At 38.5% G+C, this 25433-nt stretch overlaps 1 protein-coding gene across 5 annotated transcripts in view; it reads right to left on the reverse strand.

Moving 5' to 3' along the window:
• The window catches only part of PCDH11X (protocadherin 11 X-linked), a 439566-nt gene that overhangs the window by 391289 nt on the left and 22844 nt on the right, over window positions 1–25433 (reverse strand). For all 5 annotated transcript variants that reach the window (XM_048318513.1, XM_048318511.1, XM_048318512.1 and 2 more), the window contains one exon: window positions 3903–4486. In XM_048318513.1, coding sequence (XP_048174470.1) covers window positions 3903–4442 — 540 coding nt within the window. In that variant the 5' untranslated portion in view covers window positions 4443–4486. The remainder of the gene's footprint in view (window positions 1–3902; window positions 4487–25433) is intronic.

The following is a 25433-nucleotide window of genomic DNA, read 5'->3' on the forward strand; positions in this document are numbered from 1 at the left end:
AGTCATTTTCTATTCAGGTACACCTTGATAAAATGCAGGCAGGCAAAAAAAATACTGGAGTGCTAATCAGTGTGGTAATTAAAGCACTGTCTTGCTTTAAATAAATCAAATCCTGCTTTACAAAGCTTCCACTGAATCCAAAGTGCAAAAATATATTTTATACAAAGTTTTGTTTTCTACTGTTTTAAGGGGTCTTAGTGAGGGTCAGGATATTTAAAAAAAAAAAAAAAAAAAACACCATGAAAATATGTTATTTAGTTTAAAGACTTTATCAGTTCTTATCTAGTTTGCAGAAGAAACCAAATACAAAAATTATATGCAACCTTTTCCACACCCTTTGAGAGGGGCAGTAAGGTAAGTGTACCAAAGTGAGGAAATATTGTAACACATGGCTGTTACCTTCCCGAGGAGCTACAGAGCTGCTGAAAATGTGTTAAATACCTACAAACGACTCAGCTGAGTTCGTAGGGAGAAGTTTACTCTTTGTTAGAATTTGTTATGGAAAAGGTCTCTATCTACCTAGAGTCGGGCAAAACACGCCTGGCTTCTCACAGGCAATAAGCAAATCTTGGCGAAATTTGTTTCAAAAGCGAAGTACAACTGAAAAACTTTCTCTTCGTTGCACAGTTTGTCAAATTTTGATTGCTTTCTGTCCAAAATACAGAACAACACATTTCACTCTGTTGCAGCACACACACTAAAGCATCAGCTTTTCTGTTTCTCTGAAGTGATTTCCACATCTTATCATCTCCCACTCCTCTGCCACCTCCAAGCTGCCCTGCCCATCCGTTTTGTAGCTGGTGCTTCCCAAAATTCCCCCCAGTGCCACGTCAGCCCTGCTACACCCATCCTGCTCAGAAGGCACAGCAGTTTCCTGTGCTGCGGTCCCCCCACGTGTTTGCTGCTATAAAAGGTCAGAAGATCCCAGCATCTCCAGAGCACACAAAAAACCAGAGCAGCATGAGGCACACAAAGCACAGCTGGGGAGGAAAGGCAAGCGAAAGCAGCACCACTCTGCTGAGCCTGTCACCCTCCCTGCTGGTATTTCAGCATTACCCACTCTTCCCTTTTTCTTCATCTCCCCAGTCTTCCTCTGTGATGCATCTTTGAGTATCACAGAACCACGGAATGGTTTGGGTTGGAAGAGACCTTAAAAATCACCTGGTTCCACACTCCTGCCACGGGCAGGAACACCTCCCACTATCCCAGGCTGCTCCAAGCCCCAGTGTTCAGCCTGACCTTGGACACTTCCAGGGATCCAGGGACAGTCACAGCTTCTCTGGGCACCCTGTGCCAGGGCTTCCCTACCCTGAAGGGAACAATTTATTCCCGATATCGAACTTAAACCTACTCTCTGTCAGAAAAAAGCCATTCCCCCTTGTCCTGTCTCTCCAGGCCTCGTCCAAAGTCCCTCTTGCAGCCCCTTCAGGAACCGAAAAGCCTCAATAAGGTCACCCTGCAGCCTTTTATTTCTCCAGGCTGAACAATCCCAATTCTTTCAGCCTTTTCTCACAGGAAAGGTGTTTAATCCCTCTCATTATCTTCCTGGCCCTCCTCTGCTATAGGAAATGCATGCTGTTTTTCCTGCCTGCTCACCAGAATCCTTTATTTCTACTGGGTTTTTTAAATTCATTTTATAATTACTTTTGATACTAACATTCCGAAAATTACCAGTAGAATAACATCTGGACATACTATTCCAAGTGGTGTCTGGCTGTCATAAACTCCTTTTTGGTTTTTACAGATCATTTCCAAGGTATGTGTAATTGCTGGCTCATTTAAAGGCAGTGAATCCATAACTCAAAAAAAACACCTGACCAACAGGCATTCAAGAGAAAAATGCAACTAATTCTTTTAGAAGATCTGCCTACAGGGCTGTGATTTCACAAAGTATTTTGTTTGCAGCACATGTAGCACAAGATTTCAGAACTTCCAGTCCATACCAGTGTGTGTTCAACCTCACCACCTTTCTTTCCATTATGTGGCAAAAGCAGTTTTTCAGAGACACTTGAATAACCATGTAACAGGTCCTTTTAAAATTTATTTTTTCCCTGATTAAAATTAAATAATTTGATATTTGAAAGTTATTTGCACATTTCTTGGTAAAAGCCTCTCAGGCAGGCCATCTCATCTCACACTGCATCTCCAGACAAGGCCTTGTGCCCAGCGCTGCCCTTGGCAGAGCCGTAGGTTGGATTTCAGAGGAGCTCCCACTCGTGTGACACAAACGTGATACCACTCTGCTGATCTGCTACATTCTCTCTCTCTCTGAGTGCACAGTCCAAAAATAAGCTCACAAAGCAAGACTGCTGTTGTGGGGATCTGAACTGTTGCTCATCAGGCCCAGGGACTCCTGATTTTGCCGTTTTCTACAGTTTTCCTTTTCCCTACAATAACAGCCCTTTTCTCAGATAACTCACATTTCTCTCTTCAGACTGGGTATTATTTTGCGCCATTTTGTGTGTAACCCTGGCTTTTTCATTATTTTCTGCTCCTACTGTTATTTATTTAATATGCTGCTATTCATTCCCCAAAATCTCATTTAACATGACACATAAAGAAGACTGTGTCCTACTGGAGGCTTCTGCTTAGCTATCTGAAACAACCCAAACAAACCCACACACGTAGATATACCTGCTCTCCTATAACCTAGGAAAAGTTTTAAAGAGCTTACTACAAAGACTTCAAACATTATAGTAAGTTCTTGGAAAGTTTTAAGTTCCTTGGCTGCACTCACAGCAGACAGACATGTATGTGGTCTCTTTTTTTATTTTCTCTTTTTTTTGATAGCTAGCCAGAAATGCCCAGTGGGATGCAGTTTTCTGAACGAGATTTTTATGTCTTTGTCACTCCTTAGTACCCACACTGCCACAACTGCTTCAGGTTCCAAGCAATTTAAAAGAGCTAAAAGAAGGCAGAGCTTTGTTTTTATTAAATTGCTAGTAAGTACTGATATCAGCGAATATCAGCTATCCAGTCAGCCAAGCAGTATATTGGTTTATATAATCTATACTCCTCTGGCAGTAATGAGGGCCAGACTGGCTGCTGAGCAGCCAAACCACAAAATAGTTCCCTATTCCAAATCACAGGAAGTGAGGGCACTTTCAGCTTCCCCCCAACGGTTTCAGGGTAACTTTCTTTCCTGTTCTAAAGTTTATTTCAGTAAACTCAAACAAAAGTGATCATGTATTTAGCAATCACACACTCTTGTTTATATAAACATCACATGCTTATGTTACTCCTCTGTTCCCTAACCCCAGTTCCCTTGTTACTTACTAGAAAGAATGAAAGAAGCGAGAATATGAAATATCTGCTCTTTCAAGGTCATCGGCACTGCTCTCCTTGCATTCATGCATATCTTGGACCTGCTCCTGCCCAGACATTACAAAGCTGCTTTGACAAATGGACTCCTTCACTCTGGAATAGCTCATCAATACACAGACGAGCATCACATCAACTTCTGGGTGAAGTTCTACTGCTGAGCTTCCACAGTCATGCAAAAGAGGCATAACAAGAAAGTCTCCATAAAAATGGGAGACATGAACCCAGCACAACATACAGCTGCACTTGGCAGTGGCAAAAAGAACGTATTTTTAATGGTTCAAGAAGACTGTCAGCCAAAGTGTACAAACACTTTGAATGCTGGTAGAGAACTCATGGAGACACGGATGTTTCATCACTCTCTTATACAGACATCCATGTACATAAACAGCTTCCCACAGAGTGAGGATACGATGCACCGGAATGCACTCAGGGCTACAGATTCCCGTTTCAACATGGACCTGCACTGTACCACAACTCAGTATACAGTTTTTGGGTTTCTAACGGGTTGGTGAGGACTGGCAACATTCGTGGGAGGACAGTAACACAGACAGTAACGGAGAAGAATGAACAAAACCCACCTTGAGGAGCTCATAATGCTGGATACCATTCACCCCGATGTCTGGGTCGATGGCAGACGGGACAGAGTAGCGGGAATTAATGGCTGTGTTCTCAGGGATAGAGATGTTAATAACTGTTGAGGGGAAAAGGGGGGCGTTGTCATTTATATCCTCAATTAGGAACCTGATCTTGACGAGTCTGAAAACCTCGTCGGGCAGAACAGCCACCTCCACCTCGTAGAAGCAGCGGTTCTCGCTGAAGATGCCGGCGCACAGCTTCTCGCGGTCGATGCGGTTGGCAGCCGTGAAGATCTCCCCAGTGTTCTCCTCCACCCTCACCAGGGGCACATCCCCAGTCTTGTAGACGAGCTTGAACTGCAGCGGGGAGGACAGGGGCACGTCCGGGTCCAGCGTTAGGTTGAGATCCTTGAGCAGATTGCCAATGAGGACATTTTCAGGCAGTTCTTCCCGCACGGTGTAATTCTTCTCCTGTGCGCCAGATTGGAATACAATGCAGGCCAACAAGACTGCCAAGAGGTAGGTTCCAGACAGCAAGTCCATCTCCAGAATGACTAATGAGTATTCGTGTAGAACACCAGGAGTAGCTGGAAAAAGGAAAAGGAAAATGCTTTAGAAGTCACAGAATATTGTGTTCCTAAAGCAATAGAGACACTAAAGGAGCACCTTTCCTACAACAAACAACATGAACCCTTTGAAAGCCTCATTAGTAAAGTCACTTTGACTTAATCCTTCCCAAATATGTATAAAATTCCTTGCACAACTTTTTACTTGAAACTATTAACTGAATACTGAGGTAAGAATTTTAGGGCTGGATCATACTGAATGAAGAAATAATTACAGGAATCCCTATTTCCAGCATGAGACTTTCCTTTGCTCCTCAGGAAAACCTCTTCCTTTGATCTCTCCACCACATTGTCCTCAATTTTTTTTTTTGTTTCCTAAGAAAAATGTTGGCAAGAAGTTTGCAAGCAACCATCTGCTGAGAACCAGATCTTTTTATACCGCTTGCTTAAATATGGGAATAGAAGAACACTAGTCTTAATTCTCCCCCAAGTTTTGCACTGACAAAATTATGTAATGTTTGTTAACAACAACAAAGAAATCTGGGTATTTTTAATTCAGGAACCTAAAGTAACAAAAAAATGTTATTACCTAATTTTAGTCTGGTGAACTTCAGCCAACAATGTGTGGAAATCTGTCTACTGAACTGTAAGAAATTTAATATAATTTTAAATTTGGTGATGCCTGTTAATGTTCATTCTCTGGAATACCAGTACCTTTAAAGGGAGATACAAACTGGTTCTGCACAGAGGAAAATTCTGTACTTTTCAAGCTGGATTCTGAATAATAATACACTCCCTCTCAAGACTGTTGACAGCTTCAAAGATGGAAGTGGAATGGGAGGACTTACAGCTACACACAGATGTCTCTGTAGCTGCATACAGCCTTCAGCCAAGAACTTTGAAGAAATAAATCACTCTCTTTAACTCTATGTATAGAATATTTGCCTAATCTTTACATAATTCTGCCATTCCAGAATTTAGGCTCTTCTAGGACAGCATTTCTGTAAGATAAATGTTCAACAGCTCCATGTAAAGTGATTTTTCTCGTAAATGAAATCTTAGCTCCTATCAGCTTAGCATCTGTTTCAAATATACCTGTGCTAACACATCTACATTCTTTTCATTCTGCAGGTAAAAGTGTAATTTTGTTTCCTGTCTCTTCTCATTTTATCTTCCCTGTCATAGCATAGATTGATTTACTCCTGCAGATCAAGTTGCAGTGGTTGACGAAATTACTGAAGCCAGTAATTGCCTTCACCCATTAGTTACTGCCTTTCAGCAGCGCCACTTGCAGGGTAATTTAGCCTAAAACCTTTGATTTTGCAGTGAAACAGATTAGGAACAATTAATATTGCTATTCCATTTCAACACAGTGAACTGCTTAGGATTGGAAGTAAGCAACAAATAAAGAACCTTCCAACTCTATCTGCAAGGCAGATCTCCCCATGTCAGCACAATTTCACTGGACAGCATTTTCGGGCTTCATGATTATACAAAAGAAGCAAAGCGAAATAAAAATCCAATGCTGCAAGTCTCCACTCATGGAAAAAGGCTTTGCTCTCTGAGTAATTCAATGAACCTGGAGGGGATTGCTGGCATGGGGGAGAAGGGGATGTGCAGCTCATGCGGCACCGACACCATCGGACCTGTGGCATTCCAGGAATTCCCTGATTCATGGGCAGGACTTCAGGGATTCAGTGACACAGCACCCAAAACAGCACCAACCAGGGGTCCAGAGTGAAGCAACAGTGTAGGACCAACAGCCTTTTATAAACCATTATAATACTACATTCTAAATATGCAAATAAGGAAGTCATCAGCAGCTCCTGATTATCGTCACTGGTAATGCCACGGCAGCAGCGTGAGCCTAATGAGTAATGTGGTGATGGTGTACAAGTGTATTAGCTTGGCTGTTATAATTTTATTTATTAACTGTCTTATATTTCTTTAAATGCAGCTCCAGCAATTGTCACCCCATTGAAGTAATTGCCCACATACGTTCAACCTGCAGAGAGCCCCTTTTTCAGGAAAGCACATCTTTGTATCCATTATTACTGAAAAAAATATATTTGCATTGTTTCCTATGGAAAACACAAATAAAAATCTATGGGTTACGGCGAAAAGTTGATATTTAAAGGTGGCCTGAAAATATTTCAGAATGGTTGCATGCTTTGTGCACACCATAAAGCACTATTTTCCAACTTCTTCCTCTCTATTACAAATTAAAATGAAAAATAACACAACAGGGGTAAAAAACCCTTCAAAACCTGATGTTTATAGAATAATATCTTCAATTTACATTTCTGAGGGGAGGAAATGAATAAAACCCAACAACAACCATAAATATAAACCAAATTCTAGCCTCTATCCCAAATTCTTCTGTGACAATACTGAGGCAAGTATTTATTACAAATTATAATAATATAAAAATATTGTATAGACAGGTATGTAAATCTTCCAAATAAATACATAAAAAATAGTATTTTTAAAAAATAGCAGTATGAGGATGAGTACATAAATGAAACAATCTAAAAAGTTCATCAACAACATTCCTGAATCAGTTCTGAAAGTTGAGATCATACCAGGAGATGCTTTATAATAAAACTAAATTATAAGCCTTTAACCCCAGTTTTATCTGCAGTGGAGTTTCCACGGATTATAAAATAACAACAGCAGGATTTAAAGAGTTTTGTAAGGAAAGCTGCGGGGTGGAACTTGGCATTACATTCTTATGCATATTTTTACTTACTTTAAACAAAGTTTGAACCACTCCATTGAAATTCTTTTTGTGTCATAGTAAAGAAAACACTTTGAAGCATGAAAAAGCAGCACAGCACAATTATAAACCACGTTAGATAAATGCTAACATGACTTTTTGTGGCGTCTTTTGCTGTCACAGATTTTCCTGAATGACCAAAGGTTATAGACATGTAATAGACAGTGTTAGTTTAGCAGGAGTAAACAACCAACAACGGCTTACAATGCTTGATCTTTTGTACAATACACTGGGTTTTTTTTTTTAATTGTTTTTATTTTTTTCTTTCAAAATAATTCTAGTAATAGTTTTGAAGCTCTGTTCCAGAGCTGTAGGCCTTTAAGGAGAAAATATCCCAACGTGACACAAGTTTTCTGCTTGGATATAGAGTCGAATATCTTATGTTGTGAGGAAAGTGTTGTTCTTCCAGAATCCTATTTATAAAGTCATAGCTGTACGTTGCCTGTCATTTGTGCCATAGCACTGATAGGGATACTATGGCAACAGCAATGCAAAGAACAAGAGCAAGAGGCACTTTCTAGCAACCAAAGACATTTCTGAAATCAGAGTGTTCCAGACTGGAGCACTGAGGAAACACAAAAGTACAGAAGGCTGAATAGAGCAGTCCAAGTCTAAAGGACCTTTCATAGGTTCCAGCACTCACTCACACTTTTAAGGTGGTAAGAAAAAAAAAAAAAAAAAAAAAATTAAGAACAAATAATATTGGTTAACAGAAGGTAACATGAAGCTTGCCAAGCCATTTTCCCAGCTTTCAAGAGAATGCATTGATGTCTGTGCTGTTGACTTCCCAACTAGGAAGGCAAATGGCCCAGATGGACAAGATGGAGGGGAGGAGGGGAAAAAAAAGTTGAAACTTGCTTTTCTTCATCTGGCTGTCTATGCACTCAAATATACCTGCTGTTTGGTCCAATATACCAAATATTAATGGTGTCATTTAAATATTATCACTGTTTATTATCATCTTCATTTAGCAGCTGTCAAATCATACCTTGAAAAGTAGAGAGAATATAAAAACTGTAACCAGCTAATGGAGCAGGATGTAAAGGTAGAATCTGAATCTGTTCTTTATGCACCAGGCTCCATCTGGTCCCACCTGAGTGAGAATTCCTCTACCGTATTACAGAACGTGTTATTTTTTCCTTAAGTGGATCTCAGAAAAGCAGTAAAGAGGGTAAAAGAGTTCAGGTGCCCACTTCAGATTAGAAAAACACCACTATTTCTTGATACTCAGATCCAGATTTGAATTAGAGTAGAACAAATACGCTGTGGTGATATTTTGTAACTCCCATATCAAGTTCAAAGAAAAAGGTATCATATTTTAAAAAATTAGGAATATTGAAGTCCAAAGCTACATCAATATCCAATATTGACATCATAGTAGAGAAGAAATCCTGAAAATATCACTCCCATTCTTATCTTTATATTCCCGAGCCTATTTTAATTACTTGGACAAATTTAGCTAGCGCGCCACACTTTTTCGATATCATATCCTTTTCATTTGCTGCTAATCCACCGTGGGCTCCTTAAATAGGAGTATTTAAATCCCTGTATTAAAATGGTGTTTCTCAGAGCAAAAGATCCCCATGACACAGCTCCATCTGTCAGTCAATACCGTGATTATAACGTTATTTCACTGACGAGCGAGCTATTTGCAATTCTTCCACTTCACTGGGGCTCCCTCCAAAGTGCCCACTGATAATTCAGCAGCTCTGCACAGGTTTAGAATTCTTGGACCATGCTGATATGGATTTCAGCTTTATCCTGAAGTGGGAACTCTTTGATGCTGCAGGTTTGCAGTGTCTGGGGTTTTGGTAGGGGGAGTGGGGTTTTTTTGTTTGCCATTAGCCACCGGCCTGGCTGCACACAGCAAGGTCTCCCCTTTGCCACCACACAGCCCAGGTGTCATTTAAGGAACTGGCTGGGTTTGATGGGGCTTATTCCTAAAAAAGGTAGAGACTTGACTTTAGGTATTTTGCAGGTTTTGATGACAATAAGAAACCCCACAAAGCTGTTGCCTGCCTGAAATCCCCCTCATTTTTTTTAAGGCACAATGCCAACAATCAGCCTGAACTCACTGTCACGCTCCATAGTGTTTCAAACATAAATTATTTGCAGCCATCAATATTTATCCACAGGATCCACTCCCTACACAGGATATTTCATTATCATATTCAAAGAAAAAGACCTACCTCAAAGAGAAACAGACAATTTGTTATATTATCAAGGCTTTCAAATTCATTCCCTCATATGATTTTACTCTAAATCCACTAAGGGACTGATTTATTCTTTGATCTATTTTTTATGAGCGTGATGGTACTGACTTCAATGAGGTTTCTTTAATTTGATTTTTCTTCAGCCATGAACAAAATGAAACTGGAAATTCTTGTCACCAGGAGAAAACATCACCCCACATCCATTTAAGTCAACAAAAGAATTAAGTAAGTGAGAGGCACAGCTTGCTTACAGTTGCACGCTCTCCTGATTCAGGGTCTTCACAGCTTTAAAAATAGAGCATTTTTAGCTCTTTTTATTACTTTTCCATCACAGGGGGTAAGAAATGCTCTTCACTTGAGGAAATAAAAACTTAATGACCAAAACACAGGTTCTTCAAGCCACATGAAGAAGCATCCAAGGCGTAGAAAACAAGCAGTGAATAAATTCTTAGATAGAATTCTTTATTCCTGATAGTAATCTGCAACTAATAGGAAGTGTGTTGATTAAAACTTGTATCAAAATGCTGGAAACAGTGAACAGAATTATAAATACACAACAGGCAGTGAGCATGCTGAACAAATTAAACTCAATCACATTGATATGTGGCATAAGGAGTAATTTATTTTAATTGTTGCAAATTAATCCCTTTAAAGCTGAAGTCCCTTTTTTACTAGGAGAGTAAGTATAGTCCACATTTGGGAAAATGCATCTAGCAGCCATTCAGGAAATACTTTAAAAATATCTTGTAACTTATTTCAGAGACCTGTGAGAATATGCAGTGTCAAATTTATTTATATACCAGTGACACTAGGAAATGGTCCTGCTTTTAGCAATGGAACATTTTTGCACTGGAGCTGCATAAAAGCTAAAGGTTAAGAACAGAAATCTTGGAAAAAAAGCTGAAGGTCTCTCTGAAAAGCATGGTTATTTCCATTTTCTTAGAAAGAAATAGTGGGATGCCTGAAGAAACAGAAGAAGGAAAAAAGAAAAAAAAAAGAGCAAAAAAATCAAACCAAACCCCTACAAAGTTGCAGAACATTACAACTCCAAAGTGAACACAACATTGCTCTGCAAATTCAAATATATATTCACTATAATTCAATGGCTGACTGTTAAAAACATTACAACAAATCAAGTTGTTAATGGCATGATTCATAATGTCATTGTCTTTGCATTTTATTTGTGTGTTTGTACTACATGAATACATTTTACCAATCAAGTGAAAATTGCTCTGGTTTTGGTACTTAAGAATCTGTTCATGCCTCAAATCTGAAAATTAAACCTCAGCTAAAACAAAAGGAAAGTCATCTATGAACCAAGAGAATATGGTACTACAATAAGAAACTCTGTGAAACCACGTACGTGGCTGTTGGATGCACTCCAAGGTAAAACACATTTTTATTTGTTTAAAAATGGAAGTCAATCTGATTTCAGTCATTTGTGTCAAATCCTTTGGAATGGCAATCGTCAAGATCACGTGTTTCATACATAATGCATTTTGCTTTACTGCCTCACTGCCAGTTAATAACTTCCATTGATCCCTGGTAAAATCCACATTCCAGAGCATCTACGAAACAATTCCAGTGAACCAGGGCAGGGATGCTGCTCACAGCTGAGTGTTATATTGTCCTGCTTATTCCAAACACAATTCTGCCAAGTGTCCAGGCATACACATCCCATGGACTCCAGAGGAGCAGAAATCAGTCACCTTCTTCCAACCCCTTCAGTTCCACACACAGAGATGAGGTAACCACAGTAACTTACTTCTCATTTAACCATTTGTGAGAGCAGAGAGCAGAGAGCAGAGTCTCCCCAAAACTTCTAGAAAGAAACACAAACATCATATATATTGCTACTTTTCCTTTTTTTTAAATGTCATGACTTAAAAGAAAAAAAGATATTTATATTCTGTAATTCTTGTTAAACTCAGGATATCTGGAATTTTGCACTAGTTGCACCCAATTCCTGAAGGAGAAAAAAATTCTCCTGGGTGCCAGAGTACATATACTGGACTCCAAAAGGATGTCTAAACTTTTCTATTTCCATCATCTCTCTTTGTCTTAGCATAACACATCCAAAATCTAGTAGGTTTTTTGTCCAGTAGCAGCACAGCTGTTCATTTTCATATGGGATTTTTTTGTTCTTCTGAAAGATATCTTGAATGCAATTTAGAATCAAGCTATAAGATACGAGTCAAGAGTTTAAAATATCAAATACACCATAGATTGCATATTCCATACCTCAGCATGTATCTCACCAATTAACAGCCCCACCACCACGTCTGCCCAAAGTTGTCACACGCAACACATGGATACCATACATGAGAATGCATCTTTATAAATCATAAACTCAACTCTGGAGACTCCAAGAGTACCATGAACTTGAGAACTAATTGCACATCTTGGAATGAATTTTCTCATAATTTATGGATGGGCCCTGAGCAGGGAAGCAATCAACACATTTTTTAGTTAACTGGCCCTATCTAAATACACCACATAAATAAAACATGGCAGTGTGCAATAAAAAACTCCTAAGAGAAGGTGACTGGAGAGGAAGGCTTTTCCAAGGACAGAACAAAACCATGGGAAGAGCAGCTATATCAGAATACAACCCAAAACCAGACGATGAGCAAATACCTCTCCCCTTCCTGCCCTGTGGGCGGGATGGCTCTTCCTGCCTGCCCTGTCACAGCCAGGGGCTTCTCCATGACCCTCAGGCAGTTCCTAGGAAAAGCATTTATGTTCTGTTCCATGAACACAAAGACAAAGCCATCACCTTTGGCCATGGAAGCCTTGGGATGGGAATTGCTGCCTGCCAGCGGCAGCTCCTCAGCGGGCAGCCAGCAGCCACCTCGCCCCTGAGGAATCACCCCGATACCATCTCTTGATAAATAACAAAACTACTTCTTTGATTTTAGAGTTTATATTCGCAAAAATGTAAAGTCTTTTCTTCTGTTATCTTAAAAACCAAAATGACACTGGAATCATTCCACTGTTCTGGTGAAACACTCTCTGGTGCACAGCACCTCCCATCCTGACAGATCCCCAAACTGCTGCAGAGATTGCAAACACATGGATTGCTTCTCAAAGCAAATTCTGTGCCAGGAGAATTCTACACTGAAGTGATTCCAGAAAGGGGGTTGAAAACTAAATTATCCCAGGGAGATGATGGAGCATGGCTGTTTGACTTAGGAGAAGGTAGCTCCCAAAAACCAGTCAAACCACTTGTAAAAAAAATACTCAGCAAGGAGTCATAAAATTGGATAGAATAGAATTATAAGGATACTTTAAAATGTGTTACAGCAGTTTCATGTGCAAGGCCTGATTCTTTAAATTTTGTTTTATCTGTATATTAAATATGGTTCAAGAAGTGGAGGTTTTGGCCAGCAATTAAATTGTTCAAAGCTCACTGAAACCAGTGGCATCTTCTCTAGGGTTTACAAAGTTTGCTGGAACTATTGTTCTGGAACTGGAATTCCTTATCTTAAGCATAAAGTTAAGTTGCCTGCACACCTCAACAACAAAACCTTATTAAATATTTGCATAGACATGTGTCAGCATTAAATGCTTAATTTTAGATTGTATTACAAAGGTCAGGCCAGATCAAATCAAGCCAAGCTCTTGAAGCCTGTCATGGTAAAGCTGCTGCTTAACAAGCTGACAAAACCTGATTTTTAACATTTTACCCAGAGCCATAAAGTTCATAAAGACACTGCAGCTCCTTCATAGTCTGTACTCAAATAATGGGAAATGTGGTTTTTGCATTTCTTCCCTGCCTCCTCACCGAATCCTGCCAACAATTAAGTTTCTGTAAGGTGGACAAAACATTTCTGGCTGGAAATCTGCATTTCCATTGACTCGGTGTGGCCAACTTACTGTCAATGACCTCCAGACACAAGTGGTGTGCAGAGACTCAGGCTTGTCATGCAGAACAGAGAAGTTTGGGATATCTGGGATGCTATTTCCTATCCATTCTCCTTCTTCTGACATAGTGCAACAGGATAAACAGCTTCAAAAGGCGTAACTAATAACGAGAGCAGGGTGTGTCTGTATATCAGAGAACTGTAGGTCCCTGTGCTCGTGGGAAAGCTTTTAAAACTCCTGTCGAAGCACATTATCCCACCCAATATCACGGGGCCTTGATGAATTTCATCACCACTGGTACACTACCCAGACCATTTTTTAAGAAAATCACATATTAGTTCTTGAAAGCAGAAATTAAATGAGAAGAAATCTTAAAGGAGTAATGTGAATGATGATTAAAGTTATTGAAGTATAGATATATATTCTTCTTCCTCTCTTTTGTGTAAAAGTCATGTCCCTGCTCCCCAAACCCAAGTGAAAAAACTCATTTTGCATATAAATGGAGTGACTTCTCCACTTGATAACAGCTTATGATTTAGCTGTAAGTCAGAAAAGAGTACAGAAAATACCACAAAACACATACCAGTCTTTTGGCTGACATAATTACAACACAGAGAACTTTTGAATAACTTGGTATTTTATTAAGTACCGTATCATTAATAAGTTTTATCATACTTCTCAGTTACTTTGCCTGTTTCAGGCAACTAAAACTGACCAAAGATATTTTGGTTATTTCTGGAAATTAGACATTTGTATTATGGTTGTAATAGAAATGTCAGCCAAACACAACTGATAGACTTTCCATCAGCTAATTATGCCTCCAAATCCAAAACCTGCCAAGAAAATTGATGTTTTCCTTTATATGCAGAGGTTGTTTTGAATCTCTTAAACAAGATCAACACAAGTGACACAAGGACATAATTATATGTTGCTTCACAAGATGGAAGAACAACAGTGACAAGATTAACTGCTCCATCAATTACTGGTATAAGAAGCAGAAATATTGATTTGTGATTAAAGGAATAGAGAAAATAATAACATTTCAAATCTTTAATGTCTGATGATGTGTCAGTCAGAACTCCTAATGATTTCCAGTAAAATAACAGCTCAGAACTTACAAAATTCTCATCCTGTATAGTAAAGAAAATTTATTTTTCTAAGATCTATTAGGATTCCAGTTGTGAGGAATAGAAGGTATCTATTAAATGCACCACAGCAAATTTCCCTGAGATAAAGTTCTATTCATGTATAGAAACTGGAAGTATTGAAGTGTTGTGGTGTTGAAAAGCAGACACAATTCCTATTGCAACTTCATGGCTAGTCCTATGTACACCATGAAGTACTACAAGACATATTGATTTTTTCAAATATACCAGTATATAAAAAGAGTGCCATAAGTTTGCAGAGCTATTTTCCTAATCAAACTCTGCTGTATTTTATGTGATGCAGTACATCACACCTATTTCCTGATATCCAGGGATGATGAATTCCTAGAGGCAGTCTAACAGTCATACTCCTCTATGCATCAGTAATTTGTTCACTGCTTCTCCTACAAGCATTAATGACAGGATATTTGTGTGTGAGTGTGTGTGTGTGCGTGTGCGCACCACATATCACAAATTTTTTGTCTCTTTTTGGCAGAGTTTGAGGAGGCATTTTATTTCTCAGTGCACAGTGTGGATGGATGCTGCACTGCTTTAAATGGAGAATCGTTCTCTGTAACCTGAGGGATCCTGCCAAGTCTGCTTTCTTTGAAATCAATTGAAGAGATTCATGCTCAGACTTGGCTGGAGTGTGAAGGAATACACATTTTGATCAAATCACAAAACAACGAGCTCTTATAGTTCCTCTTCTATCGGGATGCAATGTTTTCTTGGAGAAAAAAAAAAAACGATTAGACATTTTCTTGGAACATACTGTATTCTGCCATATATTTGCTGGTGTGTTCTACTCTTACTCAGAATAAAAGACACAAATATCAGTTTGAAATATCTTTCCTGTCCTAGAAAAATATGATCAGTTACCTGAATCCATTGTTTAAATTCATATGATTTCAGGAGAAAACGAAACAAGTAATTACACAAGCCACACAATGCCCTTTCCTGTACAATTAGGAACCGATGCAATGGGGCTTTCTCTTCTTTGCTCATTTATCTGGTTTATAACAGAGACATTAGGGGAATTCAGCTGAAAAATGTCTGCAAGATAAATTTCCAAGCTGATGACCGCAATAGTGTTGTGTGGAATGCAGATTATGTTCCATCCCTTGGTTCAGACACATTCTCCTCACGTAGTCTCTGCAGAACAGCAAAAATTTGCACCCTTCCTGACCACTAATATTTTAGAATTCTACCATTGGTAGATAAAATGATCTTTCCAATCTCAGCCATCTCATTAGTTTTGCATTTGACCTGAAATAAAAAAGTTCAATAATCATATTGAAATCGTTCTGTGGTTAATTACTTTAGCCATTCAATTCAACAGTGCAACTATTTTAATGAAGGCTTGTTATTGAAATTATTATTGCATTACATTTTAAATAAATAAAATAGATAACTTTTTTAAAGTTCAATATCCAAAGCTCAAACTGAGTAGTCACCACACATCTCCTCCTACTGACACTAACGAGAGTCACAGACCAACAAATGAAAACATCAAAATTGCTGAAAAACACAGTTTAACATGGTTTGTACCAGCACAGGACTCAGGTGGCAACACTCAGGAACCACAGGTCTTTTCTAGCCTTCAGTCACTCCAAAACAAACCAAACCAACACCAAAACCAGCAAGCTGTTGCTTTGCTTTCTGCTCTTAATTCTGGTTTTCTGTAGATCAGACTGAGTACAACGAACTCCTGGAACAGCAGCTTTTATATTTGCCCCTTAGAAACTACAAATAATACTGACCCTCTTCACGTTTCTGAGCATAATACACCAAACCATCAGGGTGCTAAAACAAATGCTCTACTCTGTTGCACTTGTCAGTTTTTACCTTCCCTCAAAGGAGCTAAGAGCTTATGATTTAGAGAATGTACAGGTCAGTATCCCACCTTTAGAGGGAGACTTTGATATTTCGTCTAGATATTGTCTGCAAGACAAGAACAGAGTAATTGTGTGCTCAGTTGGTTTCAGGTAGGTCGCTGTGCCTGCAGACTTCCACGTGGTTGTGACTTTGCATCAGATAGTTTAAATGCCTCACCCGCTATTAGAAACTAAAGGTGCATTTTTATTTACTCATTTCTCACGCAATGCTTTTGCAAATTTTCTGCAGAAGGCTTCATTACGATGTTTTAGCAAGCAGGCCACCTAGTGCCTGACAATAACAAGTACTCTGCAACGACCTGAAGTGTTCACAAGGAGTAACACCATTTACTCACCTGGACAGCAAAAGCACGTTCCCAAGCTAAAACTCTGCAAAAACCTCCAAGCAGAATTGTGACAATTTCCTTTAACAATTTTAAATGTGGAATAGATACACATCTTTGTCTTGTTAAGAAAATTACAATTATTTTCTCTAAGAATTCATTTTGTAGGTAACCAAGATACTTACAGGATTTCACTTATTGCAGTCTCTGGCTGAAAAATTAAATGCCAGTCTTTTTTTATGAAAGGTTCTTCCCCCAGAGGGTGCTGGGCACTGCCCAGGCTCCCCAGGGAATTGGCAGGGGCCCCGAGGCTGCCAGAGCTCCAGGAGCGTTTGGACAGCAATGCCAGGGATGCCCAGGGTGGGATTGTTGAGGGTCTGTACAGGGCCATGGGCTGGGCTGGATGATCAGCATATTCTGTGATTCTATGATTTCCCATTTTTCCCCAACACATGTAATTTCTAATCTAATCTAACAAAATTAAGAATAATGCCATATCTTAATAGTGTGAATGGCACATGTGGTAGTACTGTTGCAAGAGCTATTGCCTCCTAATTCATTTGTGTCTGTATTTTAGAATCCAATTCAGTGTCTTTTAAGATTATTGGCTAAGTTTCTATAAACATCAAGAGATATAGTGCCTATTAAGCTTTCTGTTTCATCTTGGCGATATACTGCTTCTCTCTATACTGGAATGAAAATTCAATAATCTCAAGAAGCAGGCAATAGTCCCTCAAAGTAAAAAAGACTGCTTCTTCTTTACTCAAACTTAAATTACCCTCAGCGCTTTCCTCAGAATAGTGAGACTTTAAGCCCATGGAAAGGCTGCATTCAAAGGTATCAGAAGATTCTAGAAATATTTTCTTATTCAGATTCTACAGGCTAATTTTCAAATATCCTCATCTGACATATGCCCATGAAAGTAAGTCAGCTCACAAATAGTTCAGTCAGAACCAGGGGTTTGGTACCCCTGACCTTCAGGGGAATTTGGGCTCCTACAGCATTGGAAAATGTGTATCCAATGCTGCATATCTCATCCAGTGCTCTTAAAGCCAAAGTTTGTTTTTTTGGGTTTTTTTTCAAAAACCTATTTACTCTGGAAAGCATAATACTCTGAATCCCCTGGTTCAATTTATAAACTTATTTAGGATTTATGTGTCTACAGATATGTGTGTATACATACAGTGCTTATATGGAAAAGAAATAACGAAAGCATTCAGTGAAATAAACTTCTTCTGAGCATTAAAGCAAAATTTAATAGAACATGCCCACTATTTACAAAACTGCTCAAGGTAATAGTTAGAGATTTTCTTTCCCCAAGATACTGAACTCTGTAGGCAACTGTGACCACAGAACTGTCCAAAACTTTCCAGCACCATTTACATTGCACTGCACTTCCTACTGATGAGATTTACTTTGATGGGCATTTATACTTACAAAACAAACAACCAACCAGAAATCCAGGCCAAGGTGTTGCATCTGCCTAGAACTGGAATTAAATTCTAATGTGTTTCAAAGAAAATAATCTCCTTCTCTGTGATAAATTAATGCTCCCACGTACCAAATTTCAATTCTAATATTTAGATGCACAACAATAAAATTCCCCTGTAGCATTCTCTGAGCTTTTTGGAGTTTCACGGGGAGAAGGTCATACCCTTTCTGAAACATTATAGTTTAATTACCCATCTCTTGATATCTGCTAGTCAGGTATTAGAAGGACAAAGGACACCCATCCCTTGGATTACTTCTTGTGTTATCCGAAAGGCATCACACCTCCTCAAACATTAATAACAGGAAAAAAACCAAACCAACCAAATCAAATTGAGCAAATATTTAATCCCTGCCCCAAAGAATCTAGTGACTGTGACAGAGCCAGGAACATCTGGGATAATTTCAAAGAGAGTACATGGACAAGATCATGACATGACCAGGAATCTCTCCCATGGTGGATTTCTAGTTGGATATGAATGTTATATATGAAATCAGCATTTATCAAAACAATCCAATCCAATACCAAAATGCTGGAGTCAAAGAGCATTCCCACTATGGTCATGGGCTAAATTGGTCTCTCACGGGGACATCATAATATAAGAATTATAAGGATTAATTTTCAGGTTTGTTGAAGCTGCTGAAGATGACAGAAGTTTCACTTTTTCCAGTCTTAAGAATCAATTATGAAGCAGGATGTAAAAAGTGGGAATGCTGGCTGTAAGAATGGCTGCACCACCAATGCTGCTTGTCCTTTCCTGCCTAGCAGTTTTCCTTCTCTCAGAGTGACAACTGTAAATGAACTTAATCTAAGTACATGTTAGAGGACCTGTGACTGGTTGTTGTCATCAGTGTGCAACATCCCCTGGGTGACAGGTTCTCTCACTCTGCTGAGTGCTCATGCATATTGACAAGGATGCTGCCTGCCAAAAATGACAATACAGAGCAGTATTTCTTTAGCTGTATCTCGCCTTCTAGGCTGCTGCACAGTGCCACAGGACAGTCTGCTCACCCAGACTCCTCTGCAGTTCCTGCACTAGCTGCATTCTTCCAGGTCCTGAAGATTCAGGATCCTTCCCTGGAAAGCTAATTTTTTTTCCCAATACAACTGAAGGGACTTAAAGGGAGCGAAGTCGTTCATAACAAGACATGTCCTATTACCAGACTAATCTACAAGGCTCTGTCTTTATTCTCTCTATCCTCAGCATAAGCCCAGAGTAGAAATAGAAACAAAAGGGTTTGGTTTCCTCACGGACTCCAGTAAGCTGGGGGACAATGGAATTGGCTGCTGGAATTCCATCTACTCCAAGGCCGAGCAGCACAGGCTGCTGTGAGCAAGGGGGAAAATGACAGAGTATCTCTGACTCCCATCGAGTCCTGCAGCAAAACACTGCCATTATTTGCAGAGTGTTTAATCATTTATAATTCTTCTATTTGAGGAAATGGCCAATGGTATTAGCCATGCAAGCCTCTGTGGGCTAATGTAATTAGTCTTACGCATTTTAAGACCAGATAGAATGGTATTAGAAAGAATGGAGGACTTTTTTAATTGGATGATGGCAAAATCCCTCTAAGCGCTATGGCTGTCTCCTGTGCTCAAAATCCTCTAAAAAGTTCATAGATTCCAATTGTTTTCTGCAGCAACAGTATTTCTATCTAAATTTTATTAAATGTGTCGGCTCATTTCCAGAGCAAAAATGATAAAAGCACATTCAACTTCAGCAAAGCTGATCACTTTAAAGAAAAATATAAGATAATTAAAAGCTGTTACAACTGACAATACAACACTGCAGCTTCAAAATTCTTCCCTAATTACAGCTGCTAACTTTTAATAGCAACTGTAACAGTGAGTCAGATTTGACATTACAATAGCATCCCAACCTCTTATTTGGGAGAAAGGCTCTTGAGGAAAATACAATTACAAGGTGAGCCAGGACTATTGCAAGTTTTGAAAAGCCAGTGATTGCTTTCATTTTTAGTCTTGTTGAGAAACTTGGATTAGTTCCCCTTTGTTTGAATGCAGTCCTTTTAAAAGGTCGAATGTAACCAAGTGGAGCTGATTCCCAAAAAACATTCAGGGGCCTTAAAGGGAATGGGCACTGCTCCTTGAAAAGACCTTCTTCTATAGGTAATTTCTAAGCCAAGCATAGGACTCACATAAATAGCTATATACCATTCTTGTAAAGTATTTGTATGACAGGATAAAAGAAGGGCGTTCTGGAGCACACTGTACTTCTGGGTTCTGTATTAATTAACCTTTTCTTAGTTTGATATTCATGTGTTAGAAAGGCAGAGAAATTCTGAAACTGATATGGCTGAAAGACAGTGGATGTTTTTGCCCTCTAAGAACACACTGTCTCCATTGGCTTTAAGAGGGATTAAAGAAGGGATGGAAATTAGAGCCAGTTAGGCTTTTCCTGAGCTGTACAACAGGAGCTCCTGGTCTCCCAGTCAGCCTCAGCATGTCTCACCTTTAAATTTGTGCAGTTGGCATTTCTTTATACAAAAGGAGGATTCAAAAGCAGAAAGAGCTGAATTCCGTATCAGCACAGACTGAGAAAATTTCCATAATGGACATTTTATCCAGAACCTGGGAAATCTTTATAGTTCTGTGCTTTATGATTTACCCACAGGTTTAAAATCTTAGGCTACACGTCCCTATCTTTGTGTGTATGGAGGGGTACGAACCATATCTGACAACCTTTAAACCTAAGTGCTTTTGAAACCAAATCATGGTCAGTGATTTTCACCCATCACTGAGAATTTGCTTCCATGAAGAAGCAGCTCCCTCAGCTTGTACTGGTGATGCAGTGCACTGAGAAATTGCATAATATCTTATGAAAAGGAAAACACACAAAATTTAATCAGTGGTCTACTGCCCCGAAAAGAATGACAAGAACATTCTAAGATCAATACAGTATTAGAATAAAAACTGAATCAAATTCTTTTCCCAGATAGTCAGCAGTTTAGGTTTGTCAAATTAATGGGCAATTCTTTGTAGACTTCATGGCTTATCCTGTCAGTGCCTTGCATTAAGCAAAATTACTCTCAAATAATTCTTTCTGAGGAAATCTTCTGGCTTAAAGCTAAAGCCAACATTCAGGTATGGAAGATTAACTTCTGTAGAGTTTGACCTGTGAAACCCCCAAGCAGAAGGAAGGAGAGAGGAACACAATGCTGGGGTGTTCCATCTCCAAAGGATCTCCTGGTTCGTGGCACTGCATAATTCCCTCAAGAGTGATACATTGCTATTTTGAGAAAGTGTTTTTTCAGGCCTCACCTGGTTTTAAAAGTAATTGAAGAGGAACAATTCATCCCATTTAAAGTATCCCAAGAGTAGAAGTTAGTGGGAAAGAACTTCTAAGAGCAAATGAGGAAGGATCTAAAAGAAAAATACCCGAGGGATCTATCTCAGACAAAATAGTTTTTTTTACATTACAGGTGCTCATAATTACTTGTAAGGGAGAAAACTAATTATGGCAGTCTTCAGGGAGCTTAAACAGGGTAAATACTGAGAGAAAGCAGCCTGGGCTTTTGAAAGTTATTTGTGTACGTTGCTTACACTTCCAGTCCTTGGTGGCATGCAAGCATCCCTCTTTTCTTTTTTAGTTTCCTTTGTATTTTGTTGTTACACAAAATTATTTTTATTTATGTTAAATAATGAGAAATAAACCAAAGTTCTTTCTGAATTTCCTAGTTTTAAAAGTTTTAAAAGGTTTCCTTTTTATACTCAGAGAATATTCCCATGTTCACTAGGTGAACACATGAAATCTCATGTTTATCAACAATATATTTAAGCCATGGTGAAAAAATGTAATTTGTATTTCTTTTCATATGAGCAAATGTGTTCTTGTACTGACATAAACAATAAACACTTAAGTATTTTATATGTCATTATGCAAAATTGCTGCTGTGCTACCACACACTCTATAATAACAGATATAGACATGGCTTAAAAGATCAAATTAAAACATTTAGAACAACACAATCTGTTTTGAACAAGACTATTGGTATGTCCTATATATGTCCTACCTATTGGTGTCTTCTAAATATCATGCATTTAGTCATTCTTCAGGCTCAAATTACCACAACCCCAAGCAAATGTGTACAAGCATCAAGTGATGTGTCCCTTTCCACATCACCTATGTTGGCAAAATAAGGACCAGAGAAAAAGAAAGTCTGGTTTTCTGTGTATTACTTAGCTGGTAGATTAGTACATCATACCTGGATTACTCAGTAAGTTCTAGAATTAAACACAGTAAATTAGAATTTCACCTTGGAGGTGAAATTCTGTGAGTGAACAGTTAAAGGCCTTCCTCTTTAGCAGCTTTTTACTTGGTACAGCTGATGAAGTGATCCCATTAGGTGTACTTCTAATATTCTTTTTTGTATATTTCCTACCTAGATTCATTTGACTTTGTAACAAGCAGTCTCATTACACATTCCTTCTAGGTCCCAGTGACAAATTCTTATATGATCACTCAGTAATTAACAAAAAGTACCTATGCCTCACTGAATTTGGCAAAATGTCTCTAGTTGTAAGACTATGCTAATTAAGAGATTCCCAGATATTATTTGTTGAGTTATAGCACTTTAGAAGCCTAGTTATAGGTAAAAAACATAATGATAAAGGTGATTATTCAGCTATTAAAAATATTTTCAGCATACTTATTTTTATTGTGATATTCTCAGTTTCTTTGAAAAAAATTGTCTCCACAAGTAGCCAAGTACAGATCCTGGAATTTTCGGAAGGGGTTTTTTTCAGGTGGGTGAGATCCTGTGTGAGGAACTCTGAAAAGAGAAGGATCTCAAGAGAGCTGGAAGCCCTGTCAGGGTAACCTTCTGCAAGCACAACACTCCAACCCCAGGAAAATAAGCAGAAATACCAGGAGGCCTTGGTTTCAAAGGGAGCTCATGGCTGAGCTCATCCATACACAGGACGTGCAAGTGAAGAAAGACAAGAGAAATTAAACTTTGCCTCAGTGCTTTAGAGAAATGCCTTTGAGCCTAAAGAAAAGGTTCAAGGAGGGAAGGAATTACCAACCTGGAAAAAATCCCAGGAGGGAAAAGCTAGGGCCTTACTGAGGTGCACAGTGAGAGAACAAAGAACAGGCTCAAAAACTGTAATGAGGAAGGTTCTGACTGCATATTGTGGTCAAAAAAACTCCAGTTGGGGTAATTAAGCTTTGGAGCAGGTTGTCAGGAGAGGTTGTGTGCAGGTTAAGGCCTAACTGGACAAAGCCTAAAGCCATCAGCTCTGAATTCACTCCTGACATTGCTCTGAGCAGACAGAGGTCTGGACTAGAAACTCCCAAGGTTCCTTCTTATGTGAATTATTCTATGATTCCATAAAAATTTAATCACAAGGATAAGATACAGGTATAAATATGAGCTTGATTTGTGGAACGCAGTACTTCGATTTCTTTAATCTTGTGCCAGGGTAAAGGCAGGAGAAAAACCTTCACAGCAATTACATTTGTGTCAGGTCAAAAAGTCTGTGTCAGTTTTTTAGTATGAGCCAAAGATTACCAAAGACAAAAACTTGATGAGCATTTGCATAATTGAAAAGGCAAAAATTGCTCCTCAGAACTATTTTAAATAATTCTTTTGCAGTACCAAGCTTATTGGACATGTTTTTCCTTCCTGCTAATGAAAATTATTTGAACCATGAAAAGAGGTTCACCTTTAATCCCAAATACTGTTTCAATGGAAGAAAAAACCCTAAGAAAGAAACCATTTTGCATGCATTATAGATTCATTAAACTAGTCAGCATCCTTTGAAAACTGGAAAAATCCTAGAAAATAGGGAGGGGGAAATTTCTCACATGATGTAAATAGCACGTAATTCCATAGTGTATGGGTCTCTGTTTCCAGTGACTAAATTATTGTACAAAGAAATTGTAACAAAGTGGAATAAGAATCTTGCCTTTAAAGATGGAATTAAGCATGGATCAGGCACAAGTACAGTTTTCCAAGAAAAACTCCCAAATCTTGAGCAATGTTCTAAGCAGATATAAATTCCAATTTATTTTTAAAGTTGTACTTGTGTACCATCATGAATGGTTTGCAGAGTTTCCCTTGATAAATGTATTAGCACCCCACAATTTCTCACAAATATGTATGTTAATTTAGTTTGTTAATAGATAGGTGCAGTAAGTAACAGAAATGGGTACGCATTTTTAAATCTAAATATAATTCCGAAGAAAAGAAACAAAAATGATTCTACATTTCAACTTTATAGCTGCAAACTTTTTAAATGGATGGAATATATAAAGGATGCCTTATCTCTACTCAGAAGTTAAAGTACCTCAGAAAATTCCTTATGCTACAGAATGTAAAAAGGAGACAGAAAATACATTTTCCCCCCAAACTTTTCAGAAATTATAGCCAGTAGGCGATCGTGCTTTAACTTTAAAAAACATGCCCGAACTTTATGACTTTCTGCCTTTACCTTCCAGCAAGGTTTATTTTTGGTTCCTTTCCAACAGAAAAATGGACTCCGAGATTCTCTTCAGGTTTAAAATAATTAGTAAACCCTTAGAATACTCATTATAAATAGATCAAAGCTTCAACCCAACTTCAATACAAAGGCAAGGCTTTTAGATCAAACTTGAACTACCACCCATCCCACATACATCCTGCTGATATCTTACTTTGGGTTCTGTTACATTATTAACACCAAAATACTGAATAATTCATTATTTAAAGAAAAATAATAAGAAACTTCATTTATACAACTTTTATACCAATTACATTTTCTCTTTCCTTCTTTCCTTTTTAATTTGGGCTGGTTTGTTGTTTGTTTTTTTTTTTTTTTCTGTAAATTTCATGGCTTAATTCCTCATTTATAGGTGAAACAAAACTAAGAGTAATTAGGAAGTCAAGAAAATGCAAGCAGGAGGCATTGGGCATTAAATGAAAAGGTAAAAATAAAGATGTTTGGAATGATGAAATTCTCCTGCTCTGCCAACAATTCTGGAATTCTTGATGACACTCCTAGGTGTCCAGGTGCCAGGGCAAATCAGAATTATGGAAAACAGGAATATGGATGTGCACATAGCAGTAACATACAAGACTGTCCCTGGATGTTACTGCCATCCACAGTACCCACTTGGACCTGAACAATAATACAAAAGAAGCTACTCTGGGAATTTGAATCCTGGAAAGAATTCTATGGCTTTTTCCAGATCAGAAAATTCTCTTCCATGCCAAGCCTGTAGTTAGAATGGAAAACAGTCAATAACTGCTCAGTGTAAAATATTTG

This window comes from Corvus hawaiiensis, chromosome 14, assembly GCF_020740725.1.
Source record: "Corvus hawaiiensis isolate bCorHaw1 chromosome 14, bCorHaw1.pri.cur, whole genome shotgun sequence".
NCBI lineage: Eukaryota > Metazoa > Chordata > Aves > Passeriformes > Corvidae > Corvus > Corvus hawaiiensis.